Consider the following 13,929-nt stretch of genomic DNA (forward strand, 5'->3'; position numbering starts at 1 on the left):
TTACCACGCTCGGTGTGTCAATTCCGTGGGTCACAGCTCGCGGTCAACAGGCGATTGCTCGTGCTCGGAAACGATACATTCGGCGTTGTATTGGGCCTATCTCACGTGCTTTCCTGTGCGAGAGGCTTACTTTATGTCAAGCGCTTCTTGCTTCGCGATCTCAGTTACCGCAAAATTATAGTTCGCATAAATCGACTTCGTGCTCTGAGAGAGGTGTTGCGAGGTAAGACCAGTTTCAATAAGCATTTATAAAAAAAGTTTAATAATCATCAAATGTAATGTGAGACTCCAACAACGTACACTTTATTTCTACGTTAACGTTGGGCGCCAATTGCTTTCTGCAACAATAATCAAAGAACGGAACTTAAGTGTATATAGATTTTAGCGTAAAACCATGGGCTGTTTGGAAACTTTAGGCTCGTAAATGAACGTAGGTAACGAATCGGTGGGCAAGACATACAATTACATGTGATTTTAAGTAAATATTCGTTTATTATCCCGGAAGTTGGCGGGATATAAAAGTGTACATTCATTGGGTGTGGGAAAGTGTGTTGGTCGTTCAAGAATTAGCATAATTGCAGTTGTACCTGGGAAAGCGAAGTGTGCGGAATAACGTCACTTCCGCTATGGGATAGTTATAAACAAGGAAAATTAATAAACCTTTGGTATTGGATACTTGCCCAACGATTAGTGATAACGAACCTATACTTACAGATGGTCACACGCATATATACCAGGATAAGAAATAAACGTCCGCTGTCGAATTATAGAACGAGACTGAAGCTAGCAGCCATAATTGGCGGTCAAACGTTCCAATGTCCATTCGAACAAGGTAGTGAGGACCGAGAATAAAAATTTAGTGAGATACCTTGAACCCCCAATAATTTTGATGAAGTTATGAGAATACAACTGAGCTGTATTTTTCTTTTTCCAAAAAATCTAACACTTTTGGCTGCTACATCCAGCTTTGTTTGTATGGACTCTTAGTTAGCTACGACGTGACTAGACGTTCATCGGGCTGTTCCCGAAAATTATATGTTAGCTCTACTGAGCGAATAACATGGAACTAAAACATGAATTTAAATACTCAGCAAAAAAGACTGAAGTCAATCTGCGGACGCCATTGCTGATTTAACACGTAATGTCAAAGGGTTCGACAGACAGAAAGACCGAAGTACGATCTTATGTCTTATGTACAACGAATATGTGTCAGCCGATCTTATTTGCTAATTTGACTAATTAATGAGGCCTTATTTATTTAAAATAATATATTAAATGGAAGTGTTATAATCAGTTTATTTGTAATAAACATGCTATACAGATAGATTAATTTACACATACATCCCTGAATCAATTCGTTGTTACATTCAGAATTGACTATAAAAGGCACCAATTTCGGCTTGAACTGTAAAATCGAGGTTTTTCTCTTTCGCTATTCGATTTAAACGAATGAGATTATCGTTATGAATGCTTGAGGTTCGAACTATTCTCAACTTGGGAAAATTCACGTGATTACACATGATCGATTCAACGGTTTGATTCATTAAACCAAAGCCATAAACCTCCAGAACCTCGAGCTCCACCATTTGCTGTAATTGTAGCGTCACATACCTGTCGTGAATCTTCCAAGCTTTTTTCATCTTCAAAGTTTTCAATTTCGAAAACGGCGGTATCGTTAACGTGTCAATTTTGGTAAGTGGTTTATATTCGAATTCCAAGCTTTGAATATTCTTGCAGATATTATATATGTATTCCAAGTCGGTTTTCGACAGGAAGGTTCGAGATGATTCAGTTATCACCTTCAAGTGTAAAATATTTTCACCAACGAACGCCAGGAGTTGCCTAAGATTCTCCATGGAAACGGCATTCCAGCAATAGAAGTTAAGTCCCGTAAGATTCTTGACGGCCCTCAATTCGCGCAGATCACCATTGACTTTACAGTCGATTTGAATATCAGTCAAATTTGGAAAGAGCGCGGCGGCTGCACGAAAATGCGTTTCGTCGACGAAGGTTGTTTGAAAGCAAAATTTTTGCATCGCGGGACAGACTTGCGACGTCGGGCGTGACAATATATCATAATTAACATTAAACTCCTTGATCTTCTGGTGCGACGACAAAAGTTCGTTTATGCCAGCAGCAGAAACCTTGTGACCGTAAAAATAAAAGACGCGTAATTCGGAGCACGGACGTAAGGCGCGCAATCCTTCGTCAGTGACACGCGAGGAGTCTCTGATGTCCAATACGCGTAACTTCAAGCATTGCGATCCCACAATCGCGAGATAACTGTCGTTGAAATGATAATGGCAATACAATTCGGTGAGGTTCTGCAAGCGAAAACTGCCCATGCCCTTATTCCCGTGCATCGTTATGTCCAATTTCTCCAAGCCTCGGATTCTACTGGCATCGTGTATGTCCAAAAAACGCATGGTGTGATAGCCACACCGGAGTCCGGTAAGATCTACGTCCATGATCATTTCCAGAGCCGCTGCAACGTGGCTTTCTGGCCGGGGTCCGCGATACTTTTTCTCACGTTCGTGAAACTTTTCCACGAATTTCGCACAAAACTCTGCTAGCAGGCGTCGACTCGGTGGCAGCCAAGGGAAGAGGAACTCTTTGATCAGCGCAACGGTTTGACGAAGTCGAGGCACGTCCCCTTTGCAGCTTAGTCGATTGCACAGATCCACGAAGTACTCGACCAAAAAGTCGAAGGTAATTTGCTCGAGCGCGGCTGGTTGCTTGAGTTTAGGCATCTCGGATAATCGGTTTATCTGTAAGCACCAAAGTTCAAACGTCACGAGGTTGGTACCAATGATAAGCACTTGCTTATATGCAATACCTACTCGGACTAACTGAAAACGGTCGGTAATGTTTCGCTGAATTGAATGGGTTACGATCCAGAATTGAGAAATAATGCCCAGTATCCCATTTCAATAGTGAGATTTGATGTATTTGTTCAAATTCTCTTGCGAATTGCGAGAATAGATTTCGTTGGATACTTTTGAAATTATTTCGCAGCTTATAATTTTGTTTTTCATGGTGCACCCGGATGTTGCACCGTAATAGGTTCGCATCACTTTGCAATTCAACTACAAGTAAAGTTTGCCACCTAAGAGGATGTGCTTTTTTTCGAAATCAACAAAATTTCACTCGGAAAAATCACAATGAAATTTGTTTTCTATTTTTCGTTTGTAACAGAGAAATTCCGTAGTTAGAGTTTGTTAAAGATACTGGGTGTAATATTACTGAAGAAAATGAAAAATGGGAAGTAACTTTTACAGTATTGCTATTTTGTTATTAAGGGTTAATTTGCTCTTTCCAAGCTAAAAATAATGCCTGATTTAAGAATTTTTATCAATGAAATTATCCGCTCGATCAGATCGAAGACATGCCAATCAGCGACCGAGCGACGTCATGGTCAAGAACGCGTAGCAGGCGTCTTTCGGCAAAAAAAAGTATTGAAAAACATTGTACAAGTTCCTGAATACATAACAAATATATGCGCGAAACTCGAATTTAGCGTGTAGTTTTGTTAGTAAAAATTCTCAAATAAGGCATTAATTTTAGTTTAAAAAAAGCAAAACCTTCCGTAAAATATCACCTTTGGCGTCCAATTTTTCTGTCCTAGTAATCGATGATAAATTCAGGAAACTGTTTCTATTGTACACACCACAATTTTCAGTAAAGTGCAGCCCACGTTTCCTACAACCACAAGCAGGCCAATATTCTGTTTGGAAGTTGCGTAAAATTGTTTCGAAGATATTCGTCGAGGCTGGTTGTTGGTACTATAAATTGATATGAAATATTAAACTACCGTGTAATGAATATTAATTTTACTTTCTAGCACTTTTGATACAACTATGCCGTGTGGCACCCAGAACCAGACTGATTTCGTCGGGTGTAGTCAAGCCTAGAACAGTTACAGCGGCTAGAACCCATCCCCGAAATATAGTGCGAAGGTCGTATACCTGGGTGGTAAACCAATGTCCCGTACGCTATAGGCCTGCAGGTCATACGCTATAGGTCCTATGCTCATTTTCCAAATGAAATCACCATAATACGGTACTACGAATATCTTACAAATACTTTTAGTGGGCTGTAACGGCAATAGGGCTATTTAAATAAATAAAAAGCAAATTTTCCCAAGTGGTAAACTTCGATTCGAATACAATTTCGAAGGGATTGCAAATAGTTTCATGAGAAATTTATGCGGGTTCCGCATCGTCTGAAGTGAAAAGCTAGTGAACCTTTACTACCACTACAATGTAAGAAACGATTGTCTTCATGGGAGTTTGCGAGTTAAATATGACAGCGTACGATGAAAGCGTCAAGGTTTATCAAACCCGCTTAAGCCTTGCCAACCTAGCGAAATAAACTGAGAAGAAAGGCAAACAAGAGAAAACGGAAACCCGTTATGCTTAAGGAGAAGGTTCGGAGCACTTGCTAGCTATGAGAAATGCCGGTCCTAGAGGTTCATGATTTTTCGTGTACCTTGATTTGCTTTCGCGAAGGACCCTCTACGATGGCCAAAAAAAAAAAAAAATCTACGACCGTTTCACAAATTCTATCTTTTGACCGAATGAAGATATTATCAAACCCGTGCGTAATTTTCTAGATGACAAGTTCTCATACGCATAAAAAAATCGGAAGCGCTAAGCAATCATCACCCACCACGGCGTTTCGAATTTACGGTGCAAAATTTCGTTCTTGATGGTAAAAAAATCTTTTTCGTCGTCGCACCGAGTTCTGAATCTTTTTTCATACGCAATTTTGCATAAAAAAATTACGCACGGGTTTGAGTCAAAAGACAGAATTTCTGAAATGGTCGTAGGTTTTTTTTTTTATGGGCCATCATAAAGGGTCCTCCCACGAAAGCAAATGAAGCTACACAAACAATCATAAACCCTCTAGGACCGGTATTTCTCATAGCTAACAATTGCAACGAACCTTTCCCTTCCCGTTAACGGTCAACCATAGCGATGTCGTCCTTTATTCTTCTGACACTGCCGCACGTGCACACGAACAAGTAAAATTCGTGGAACGAATCCTCAAATGCGAGAAAATAATTTTCGAATATTTTGCATCGAGATAATTGCTGATTCAAAATTCATACGGGTAGAACAGCATCGGCAGATCGGAGTTTAATCGAACGTAACGGTAGAAACGATTACAAAATATTTCGTTGACAGCTGACACACGTATTGGCACACAACAACGTGAACGTGGCTGCCACTGAAACGCTGGGACAGCACGTTTCGATTGTTCAACAATTTGCGGCACTTACATTTCACCCGCAACAAAACAGCCCCGCGAATACGTCGATTGTAACTCCGTTGTTGGTTAAACTCTGTGAACTGGTATTTCACACCGCGAAAATTCGGCGGTACAAAATGGCGCCGGCACTAGCTTTTCGCCTCGGCACTGCGACGACGAATTTTCCATGACGCTTGTTCGCTGCGCACGCGCTCTCATGCACAGCTGGTGCAATATACTAAACACTACACACACACACGCGCACAGCTTAAGCGGATTGGGCCAGGGCAAGCGATTCCCCGAAATTCCGAAAGGTTCCAGCGACTCATATTTGATAAGTGTTCGAACAAAACACGTGAGACTGTCTAAATTTGTTATAATTGGGTAGATAACGATACGAAATTTGCACGTGTAGCCGGAAATTTGTCATTGTCTGCCGTCGCATAATTTAAAAGCGATAACGAGATCCCCTGAAAAATTACTTCGAAGTATATTATTCGTTGTTCTGCTTTCGATTTTGAGATAGAATGTGTTATTGTCTGACTTTCCGACAAATGTTGTGAATGCTTGTTTTAGCCATGTTGTTTGATTTCACTTTGACCTTATCATGAAATTATGCGTAGAGTTTATCGGTGGCGTAGGTCAATAAAGTCGAAAACAAATTTCACTTTTCGGCTGTAAAGGGAGGCCCAGAACGGCATCAGGAAAATAAAATATATTGATTGAACGCAGTGACGTATACAAGTTACGACTAAATATTACTAAACAAAAGAAAAGAAGTAAAAGAAATTGGTTTAAGAAGACTTACGCTTAATTACCTACTTGATAAGCCTTTTAATGATGTGAAAATTTCTTAACGAAAGGTGAAAACTGAAATGCCGTTACGTTAGAATTTTAAATAGGTTTCCATAGTCGAGGTATTATCCGTTAACAACAATCAGAATCCAAACTGGCTGCCCGGTAATTGCCTAAATAATGAGACGGTCTTGTTAACCTTCACATCGTAATCCAATGTCACGAATCGTTAGTTAAATTTTAAATGCTCACCACCATCGAAGGAAATTCTCCGTCGTTAACGACTCAGTATTTATCGTTGCGAAACATCACTTTCTTAATCCTTTCATTTAACAGATTCTTCGATTTTTCCAAAGATAAAATGAAATAAATTTCGGGACTTGGAATTTTCACGTTTTCCGTTTTACTTCCCAAAATCTACTTCGCGACTACCGTTTTGGCACTATTTTCGGTAATGTACCATAATTATTTATCTGGAAAATGCTAATTCTGGGTTCATTCCAAGGTTCAGGGATCCGTCTGAAACGTGGATTCCAAATGCCAGATTACAATGCATATTATACGATGCAATTACCACCGCATTTCGAAGTCTCAAATATTTATAGCGCGAGTCTTATCTTTCAGAGATATCGTTAGTTGTTCAACATCATCGCCCTCATCGTATCATGCCAAAAGCAAACATCGAATATTGCGGTTTAAGATTCTTTCAGTGCATCGAGAGAGAGGATAAACCTTAAAATGCGTAATTCTACAAAAGTAATCCTGAAATGTTACAACGTATTGAAAAATCAAGGTTTACTTGACAAGGTGGCTAAATTTCATTATAAATTTCAAATATAATTCAAACTATCCATTATCAATCGAACCCTGTAGGAAGATGTAGGTACATTATATCAAAGCAAATCGTCGGAATCTGGGGAAACCGTTTTTCAACAAATTTCGTTGACTTGCTGCTGATTATCATATAAATATAACAATTTTTGAATGAACGAGCGTGTAACGAATGAATGTGTATTTATTTTCACAGCTCGAGAAAATCTTTGCATTTAATCACTGCAGGTTTTCTGAAGTGAGGCTGGTTGCAAGCACCAAATTTCAAACATCAAGAAAAGAGACAACAAGATAACCGCAAAAATTAATTGGATTAATTCTATTTCTGTGTTTGTCGGAATAAATCTAACGACAGATTCCTGACCTTTGATCCGTGATAATTTATATGGTAAGTAATTTGTCTCGTAGAAATGGACGTGGGATATATACGGAAGGATAATTAAGGGGTAACACCATTCAAACGGCTGAAAAAAGGCCCAACTTTGAAGATTTATTTTAGGAGTATGGAAAAAGGAATAGGATTTCTTTTCGGAGGGTTCGTTTAACGCGTATTGAAGTGTGAGAAAAAAAAGATTCGTTATCATTTTGATGAAAAATGGCGACGACGGAGTTAATCTTTGAAATCACCTTTTTTTAAATCTCCTTCACGGGAGGACGGATTTCGCGAAAACTATAAGACCTGGGGCAAAAAGCCCAAAAAATTTATAATCTATGTACTATTGCCGATAGAAGCACGTAAGGGTTTTATTTTAAATCAAATTTTGTAGAAATGGTGCATTTTTGAAAAAAAAACGAGTCGATTTTTGGCCAAAAAATGAGTAGTAAATTATTCATGTAAAAAAAGTTTGCATTAAATAAGAAAACGGTTACGTACTTCCATAGAAAATTTAATTGTGAGGCTAATCTCAAATCGACTCGTGCAACACTGTTCAAATAATCTGTCCTCCTAGTATGAAAAAAGTGGTTTCGAGAAAACGGCGGTTAGAATTTTACGAGCACTCAGCGCGCGCTTCGTGGCGCTGTGCAAAAATCGAGAATTGAACCTTTGAAATATTTTTTTTCAGTACATGACCGACTGGATATTGTTCTTATGACCCTAAAATATTGTTTAAACCAAACATAAATCCAACTTTTCAAAATCCTAGATTTCCAAGAAGATTTCGGAGTTATTCGTATTTGGTGATCCTTTTTAGAAAAACGTCTTGTAGAATAAATGAAATTTATTATTATATTTTATTATATCATGTTCGCATCGTGCCTTGATTAACTCCACTTACCAAGTGCCTTTGTCGGTATTTATCGGTGCACAACATCGATTTCTTATTCCTCTCATTCAAAAGATCCTTCGATTTTTCCAATCCTAAAATAGAATAAATTTCTGGAATTGGGATGTTCACGTCAGCCGATTCATTTCCCAAGACCTACGCTTTCCGATTTTCGATATCGACGTACGACATATGATTCACCGAAACGTTAATCCACGGAATAAATTATCTCTTACGCGTAACGGAAGTTTCGAGTGAAGGTGCCCGGCTCTTGACTAGAACTAAAAATCTTTCCGACATCAGCGAGTTGCAAACAACGAAAGCTTCTACATTTGAAAATAGGTACGTACTGCTGCTTCTGAAAATTCTAATCTGCCCGACTGATGAAATGAGCGTTAACTGCCAAGTCAAATAGGGATGTAGTTTGAGGAATTGCAGTATTAAACTAAAATAGAGATTTGGTTACCTATCTGTGGGCGCTTTGGAGGTCGCTCGTGTTTAGAATTCGGATACATTCGCAGCCAATTTCTGGTATGATTTCGTAAATATAATGTCGTGAAAAATGTGCGGTAGGCACTTTCAAAGAATAAAACTTGTAAAACTCAACGGTATTATCGATGACGTTACTTCAGGCTGCAAAGTCAAATACAAACTAGAGAAGACATTCGAATATTGTACACGAATAAACGCATGTTTTGACAAAACCAGTACTTTATTAAGTTTTATTTTTTACAAAACTGATTTCTCCACATGTTGATTCATTCCAATAACGAAACGTCGAACTAATGCAGTATCCACCCGGTGCTCATAAATCCCAATCTGTCCCAATACGCGCTCGGCCTGGAAGGAATACACGAGCGTAAAAGAATATTTCTGATGGAAAATTTCCGACGCAATATCAAGTACGTAATAAAACTGATTCGTAATTACCAAGGCTGACACTCCATTGTGAAATCAAGGTTGTTATCTTTTGCGATTTTGTTTATCTTCCTCATGCCCTCTTCGTCGGCTTCCTCGCATAGAACCTTCTTCAAATTTGGAAATCTCACGTGATCGAACATGATAGATTCCGTTATTTTCGCAATCGGCCCAAAGTTTTCGAACCTTAGAGTTTCAAGCTGGTTCAATACACCAAATTCTATTTCGGCGTGACTGGGAAATCGGTTATTGTTGAATCTTTTTGCCTCTACATCGAGTTCTTTCAACTTCGGGAAAGGTGGCACTACTAATTTATCCCCACAACTGCTGCGTTCGTAAACGAACGTCAGATATTCAACATTTTTGCAAGATTCGTAAAGAAAGTTCATGTCGTCCTGCGTCAAAAACACGCCAACACAATACAAGTTCTTCATGTCTAGCGAAGAAATATTTGCACCTATGATCGTCAACAGTTCCCTGAGATTGTTTGTACTGGGATGGCTCACACCCCCACTGAAATCAAGCGCATTGAGCATTTTGAGTTTCTGTAAGAGGCGCAAATCGCCTTCGACTTGACCGAAAATCCTGAGATATGTCAAATTGGGGAAAAGAGTAATGAGAGCGTGTAAAATTTCGTTCGTTACTGGCTTGAATCTGACGCAATAGCGTTTCATAGATGGACACACCATCGTCAGTGGACGCGACAACAAGTCGAAGTCCAACCCCACACACATGCGTAGGCGGACAGTTTTGCGCGCATTCAACTCCTCGAGCTTCGGATGTGCCGACAGCAGATCATTCACGCCAACATTTGACACTCTCCAGAAACAAAAATCAAGGACTCGTAAATCTGAGCATGGCTGCAGGGCTTGCAATCCGTAGTCGTCAACATCGGGCGAGTTGCTCACATCGAGCACCTGTAACAGCGGACAACACGAGCCAATTATGGCAAGGTCATTGTTGTTGCACTGCTGTGGAAGGTAGAGTTCACGGAGATTTTCCAAGCAAAAATATTCCAGTATTCCAGACACGTCGTACGAAGGAAAGGTCTCGATTTCCAATGACTCTAATCCCCGGAATCGGTGAAAATCATTGCAGTCCAAGTAATTTAGGTATGCGTGGCTACATCGCAGATTAGGAATTTTCACGTCCATCATGATTTCCAATGCTTTTGCGATATAGCTCTCCCGATGCATCGCCGATCTTTCCCAGCAAGTGAGTTTAAACACTTCGAAAAATTTTATACAGAAATCCTCGACCAGAGAAAGGTTTGGCGGCAGCAGAGGAAACAGCTGCGATTTTATCTTGGCAATGCATTTACGGAGTTTTTTTGAATCTAGATGGCAGCTGGTCTTCTGGCAATAATCCACGCAATGAGATACCATTGAATCGAACGCCAGATCCTGCAGAAGAGCTGGCTCCTTGCGTTTGGGCATCTTGACGCTTGAGCCTACTGCAATTCAAAAGAAATTCGTTCAAATTATAAAAATGTGGAAAACCTTCGCTCCTGCAACTTGTTCGGAGTAGGAGAAAGAGATCAATCCCAATGTAACAGATCAAGAAGCATCCAGCGCAATTTAATTGTGAGTCAAGTACTGTAAGCAAGTAGTGTCGCATCAAATTTTCATCGAAAATGTAGTGATGATAAACCCGTTCAGAATAAACCATGTACGTATCAGGAAGGACGAAATGAATTATGAACTCTACGAGCACAGCTACGGGGCCGGAAGAAAGTGGATAAAAATCGGAGGATCCATTTCATCCGTCCAAAAAATTTACACTCCAAAGTGTTGCAAAAGGATCGAGTGATGACAGTACAGTTTTTTTCCATCGTGACGGACTTTGGTTAAAGAACGATAAATGAACACTAACCTGTAGTAGTTGCTATCAACGACTTCTCGCTTCTTCCACCTAACGTTACTACTTTGCAAAAAATGTTTTCCAAATGCGTGATGACTGAACATCCGTTCACTAGAAACGCAGACACTCTTTTACCGCTTCACCGATCACATATCACCGTGGCAGACAATTGTTGGTTCGAAACAATGACATCTTAAAGTTCGATACAAATGGTTGCCAGAGCGAGTTTCGCCCGAATTCGCCAGACTCCTCAAAATGTTGGGAAGCCCGTTATGCTGCTGACTCCAAACGAAGTATACTACTACTCGAAACAGCGTGATAGATCTGCTGAAGGTACAGTTACAGAGCACGTTGCGAGCGCGCTTGCGCAGTAGATGAGTTGTGTATACAAGGCGAGTTTCTCAGCGCAGCGCGCAGCTCGTAGAAAGTCCGTGTGGAAAAATGCCCACAACTCCGAGTTCCGCGTTGCGTTATGCAAGAGTCGCAGTTTTGCGGCAAGGTTAAGATCTCGGAAACCTTGGATGAACTTGAAACCCAGCGCCTTTGGTGTAACTTTACGCTATTCGTCCATGCATTAGAATCTTCGACTGGAAATCGGAATATAATTTCAGCTAGATACGATAACTTGATTGAATTTGAAGTATTCTTTGTTCCATTTGAAAATATCACGCGTTTCCGCAACATCAATTTTCGCAGTTGATTTTATTTTTATTAGTAGATTTGAAGAAAAAGATGTCTTAGATGGTTTATTATTATCTTTCCCATAACAATATTGGGAAACATCGATACAAAAGGCACTTGACGTTGAACTGAAGGTTGACATTTCCGAATAAAGAAAATTGTTTCAACGTATTAAATCATTGACGAATCATTCATTTCTGCTATTATTATTACCATTTACTCGCATAAAATATATACCAACAATGAGACTGCGATAATCGATGATGCGGAAGGTTACGGTAACCTAGACACTGTTTAGCGGAAGTTCCAGTGTTTTTTACTATAATTGGTTGATACGGCTTGTTTGTATTGAATTAATATAGGTAAGGTTATGTCAGATCAACACAGAATTTTACGGTCTTTAACTTTCACGGGCTCACAAACTCTCGGCGCTAGCAATGAGAAATTATGTGGCTAGTTTAAAATTCACGCTTCGATGAGGAAATCCAATGAAGTGATTCAAGGCCCAAGTTGACGAGGAAATAATAGTTTTGTTCAAGTGAGAAAAAAGATGCGACAAAAGCGATATGCTATTGACGACATTTTTACATGGCAGAATTATGCTCTGAACGAAACGACTGAAACAATAAGATGAATAATGTTGTAAAGGAGTTTTATAACATTATAGTAATACACTTTTTGATAAAACTATGTTTGGTAATATATAAACCAATTTCGTTAAGAACTCGTAAAATAAAAGAACGTCGTATACAAACAAAATTGAAATATTTGTTGACAGGCTAATGTTGGTTTTAAAAATTTTATCTTCACGTAACACGAAATGCAGTGTTGGCAAGAGATTACTGGTTAAGTAACCGCATCGATTCGTATCAACATTACCGAGATTATTTCGTCGAGACAATTGGACGAGTCTTCCAACTCCCAACAAAACGTCAACACCAATATTTTTACCATCCCGGGCAAAGTTCGGTGCTTTAATTATAATATTCTCGCTGAAGTCCGTTATTACAAGAGAAACCAAGGGACGGTTTCATGCAACAATTAATTGCGTTACGGTTTTCATATATTTTTCAACGTCAACAAATTTCCCGTCATAACAAATAAGCCCAGCCGTTCTTAGATGAAAACAATCTTCCTCTAGTTCGTAATTTTCAACAATAGGTAGGTATATCCGCAGAATTGAGATAAATTAAGACTTGTCGAGTTGAACTCTTCAATCGTGCAGTTCAATCATTTTTAGCCTGCTTAAGTTAAAGATAAGATAGTTTGTCAACTAATTGTCAAATTTACACATTCTTAAGCTACGAAGATTTTCTTAGAAACGCAAGATCAAAAATTACTTAAATTATAAATTAAAATCTAGATACAGACTTCTCATTTCAAATTACTCTTAAGTGTTTATAAAAGTCTGATAGATTTGTTCGATTTCATTTCGCAATGATTAAAAACAAGACAATAATTATAGACGCGCTTCGCTGTTATCTTCACCTTCGTTAATCGTGAAGTCGTGAAAAATGTCTTCCGTGATTTCTTTGAAAACTTATGAAAAAAAGGGAAGCTTCTTCAAATAATAGTGATTCGTTTTTCATCACTTCAGAGAGACCAGTGTCAAATGAATAACTAATATTCATTCTTTGCAATTGAAATCGTGCATATACCGTATACATACTATTCATTCTTACAAGCCTAACTTCGTTTTTCGACGTATTATTATTTATAATCTACGTGAAAGGTCCTTCGATACATATTTTTTGTGTCTGTGTCTCGTTTCTATCAAAGCCGACGAAAAAGTTACCTTGATTGAAGTATTAAAATTCGCCATTCTATTCATTACATCAGAAAATTTTCCGGCATTAATTTTCTCATTTTATTTACGTCGTCTTGTCGATTTAAGGAAGAATGTCAGACCATAAATTCTATAAGATATCATTACACGAATATAAGACATTTTTTGAACAGATAATTAATAAACGGTCAAATCAGTGATTAAAATACTTCGTTTCCAGCGCAATGAGTGCCCTTTACATCCGATAATGTTATACCAAAAATGAAACTAGAATCGACGATGTGTAAGATTCCAACAACCAGGAGATTATCCGGCGTTAGTTTGGCCGTTTTTACAAGCTCGTTGATCCAAATTGTTAGTATTCGGTTTAAATAGGTGCGGTAATACCAGGTAAGCCCAGATTTCCTCGGTCTTTGAGTTTCACGGTTTTAAAAACCCTCGGCGCTGGTGATGGAAAATATTTGGCGAGTTTAAGATTCACGCTTCGGTGGAAAAATCCGATGAAGCGATTCAAAGCCCAAGTAGACGAGAAATCCTAATCGC

General features: G+C 38.9%; 3 protein-coding genes across 19 annotated transcripts in view; all 3 read right to left on the reverse strand.

The window, feature by feature from the left end:
- Window positions 1-13,929, reverse strand: part of LOC124188063 (tubulin monoglutamylase TTLL4-like) — a 193,458-nt gene that overhangs the window by 110,466 nt on the left and 69,063 nt on the right. The gene's annotated exons all lie outside the window — the stretch shown is intronic.
- LOC124188072 lies at window positions 1,330-6,271 on the reverse strand. Its single transcript, XM_046580416.1, has 3 exons — window positions 6,059-6,271; window positions 3,599-3,782; window positions 1,330-2,768 (listed from the first exon to the last, which is right to left on the reverse strand). Exon 3 carries the CDS (start codon window positions 2,748-2,750, stop codon window positions 1,368-1,370), a length of 1,383 nt encoding a protein of 460 aa, XP_046436372.1. The 5' UTR covers window positions 2,751-2,768; window positions 3,599-3,782; window positions 6,059-6,271; the 3' UTR covers window positions 1,330-1,367.
- LOC124188067 lies at window positions 8,835-11,207 on the reverse strand. The gene is made up of 3 exons (XM_046580401.1): window positions 10,932-11,207; window positions 9,072-10,512; window positions 8,835-8,981 (listed from the first exon to the last, which is right to left on the reverse strand). The coding sequence occupies exons 2-3, from the start codon at window positions 10,493-10,495 to the stop codon at window positions 8,924-8,926; spliced, it is 1,482 nt and encodes a 493-aa protein (XP_046436357.1). The 5' UTR covers window positions 10,496-10,512; window positions 10,932-11,207; the 3' UTR covers window positions 8,835-8,923.

This window comes from Neodiprion fabricii, chromosome 1 (genome assembly GCF_021155785.1).
Source record: "Neodiprion fabricii isolate iyNeoFabr1 chromosome 1, iyNeoFabr1.1, whole genome shotgun sequence".
In the NCBI taxonomy this organism is placed as follows: Eukaryota; Metazoa; Arthropoda; class Insecta; order Hymenoptera; family Diprionidae; genus Neodiprion; species Neodiprion fabricii.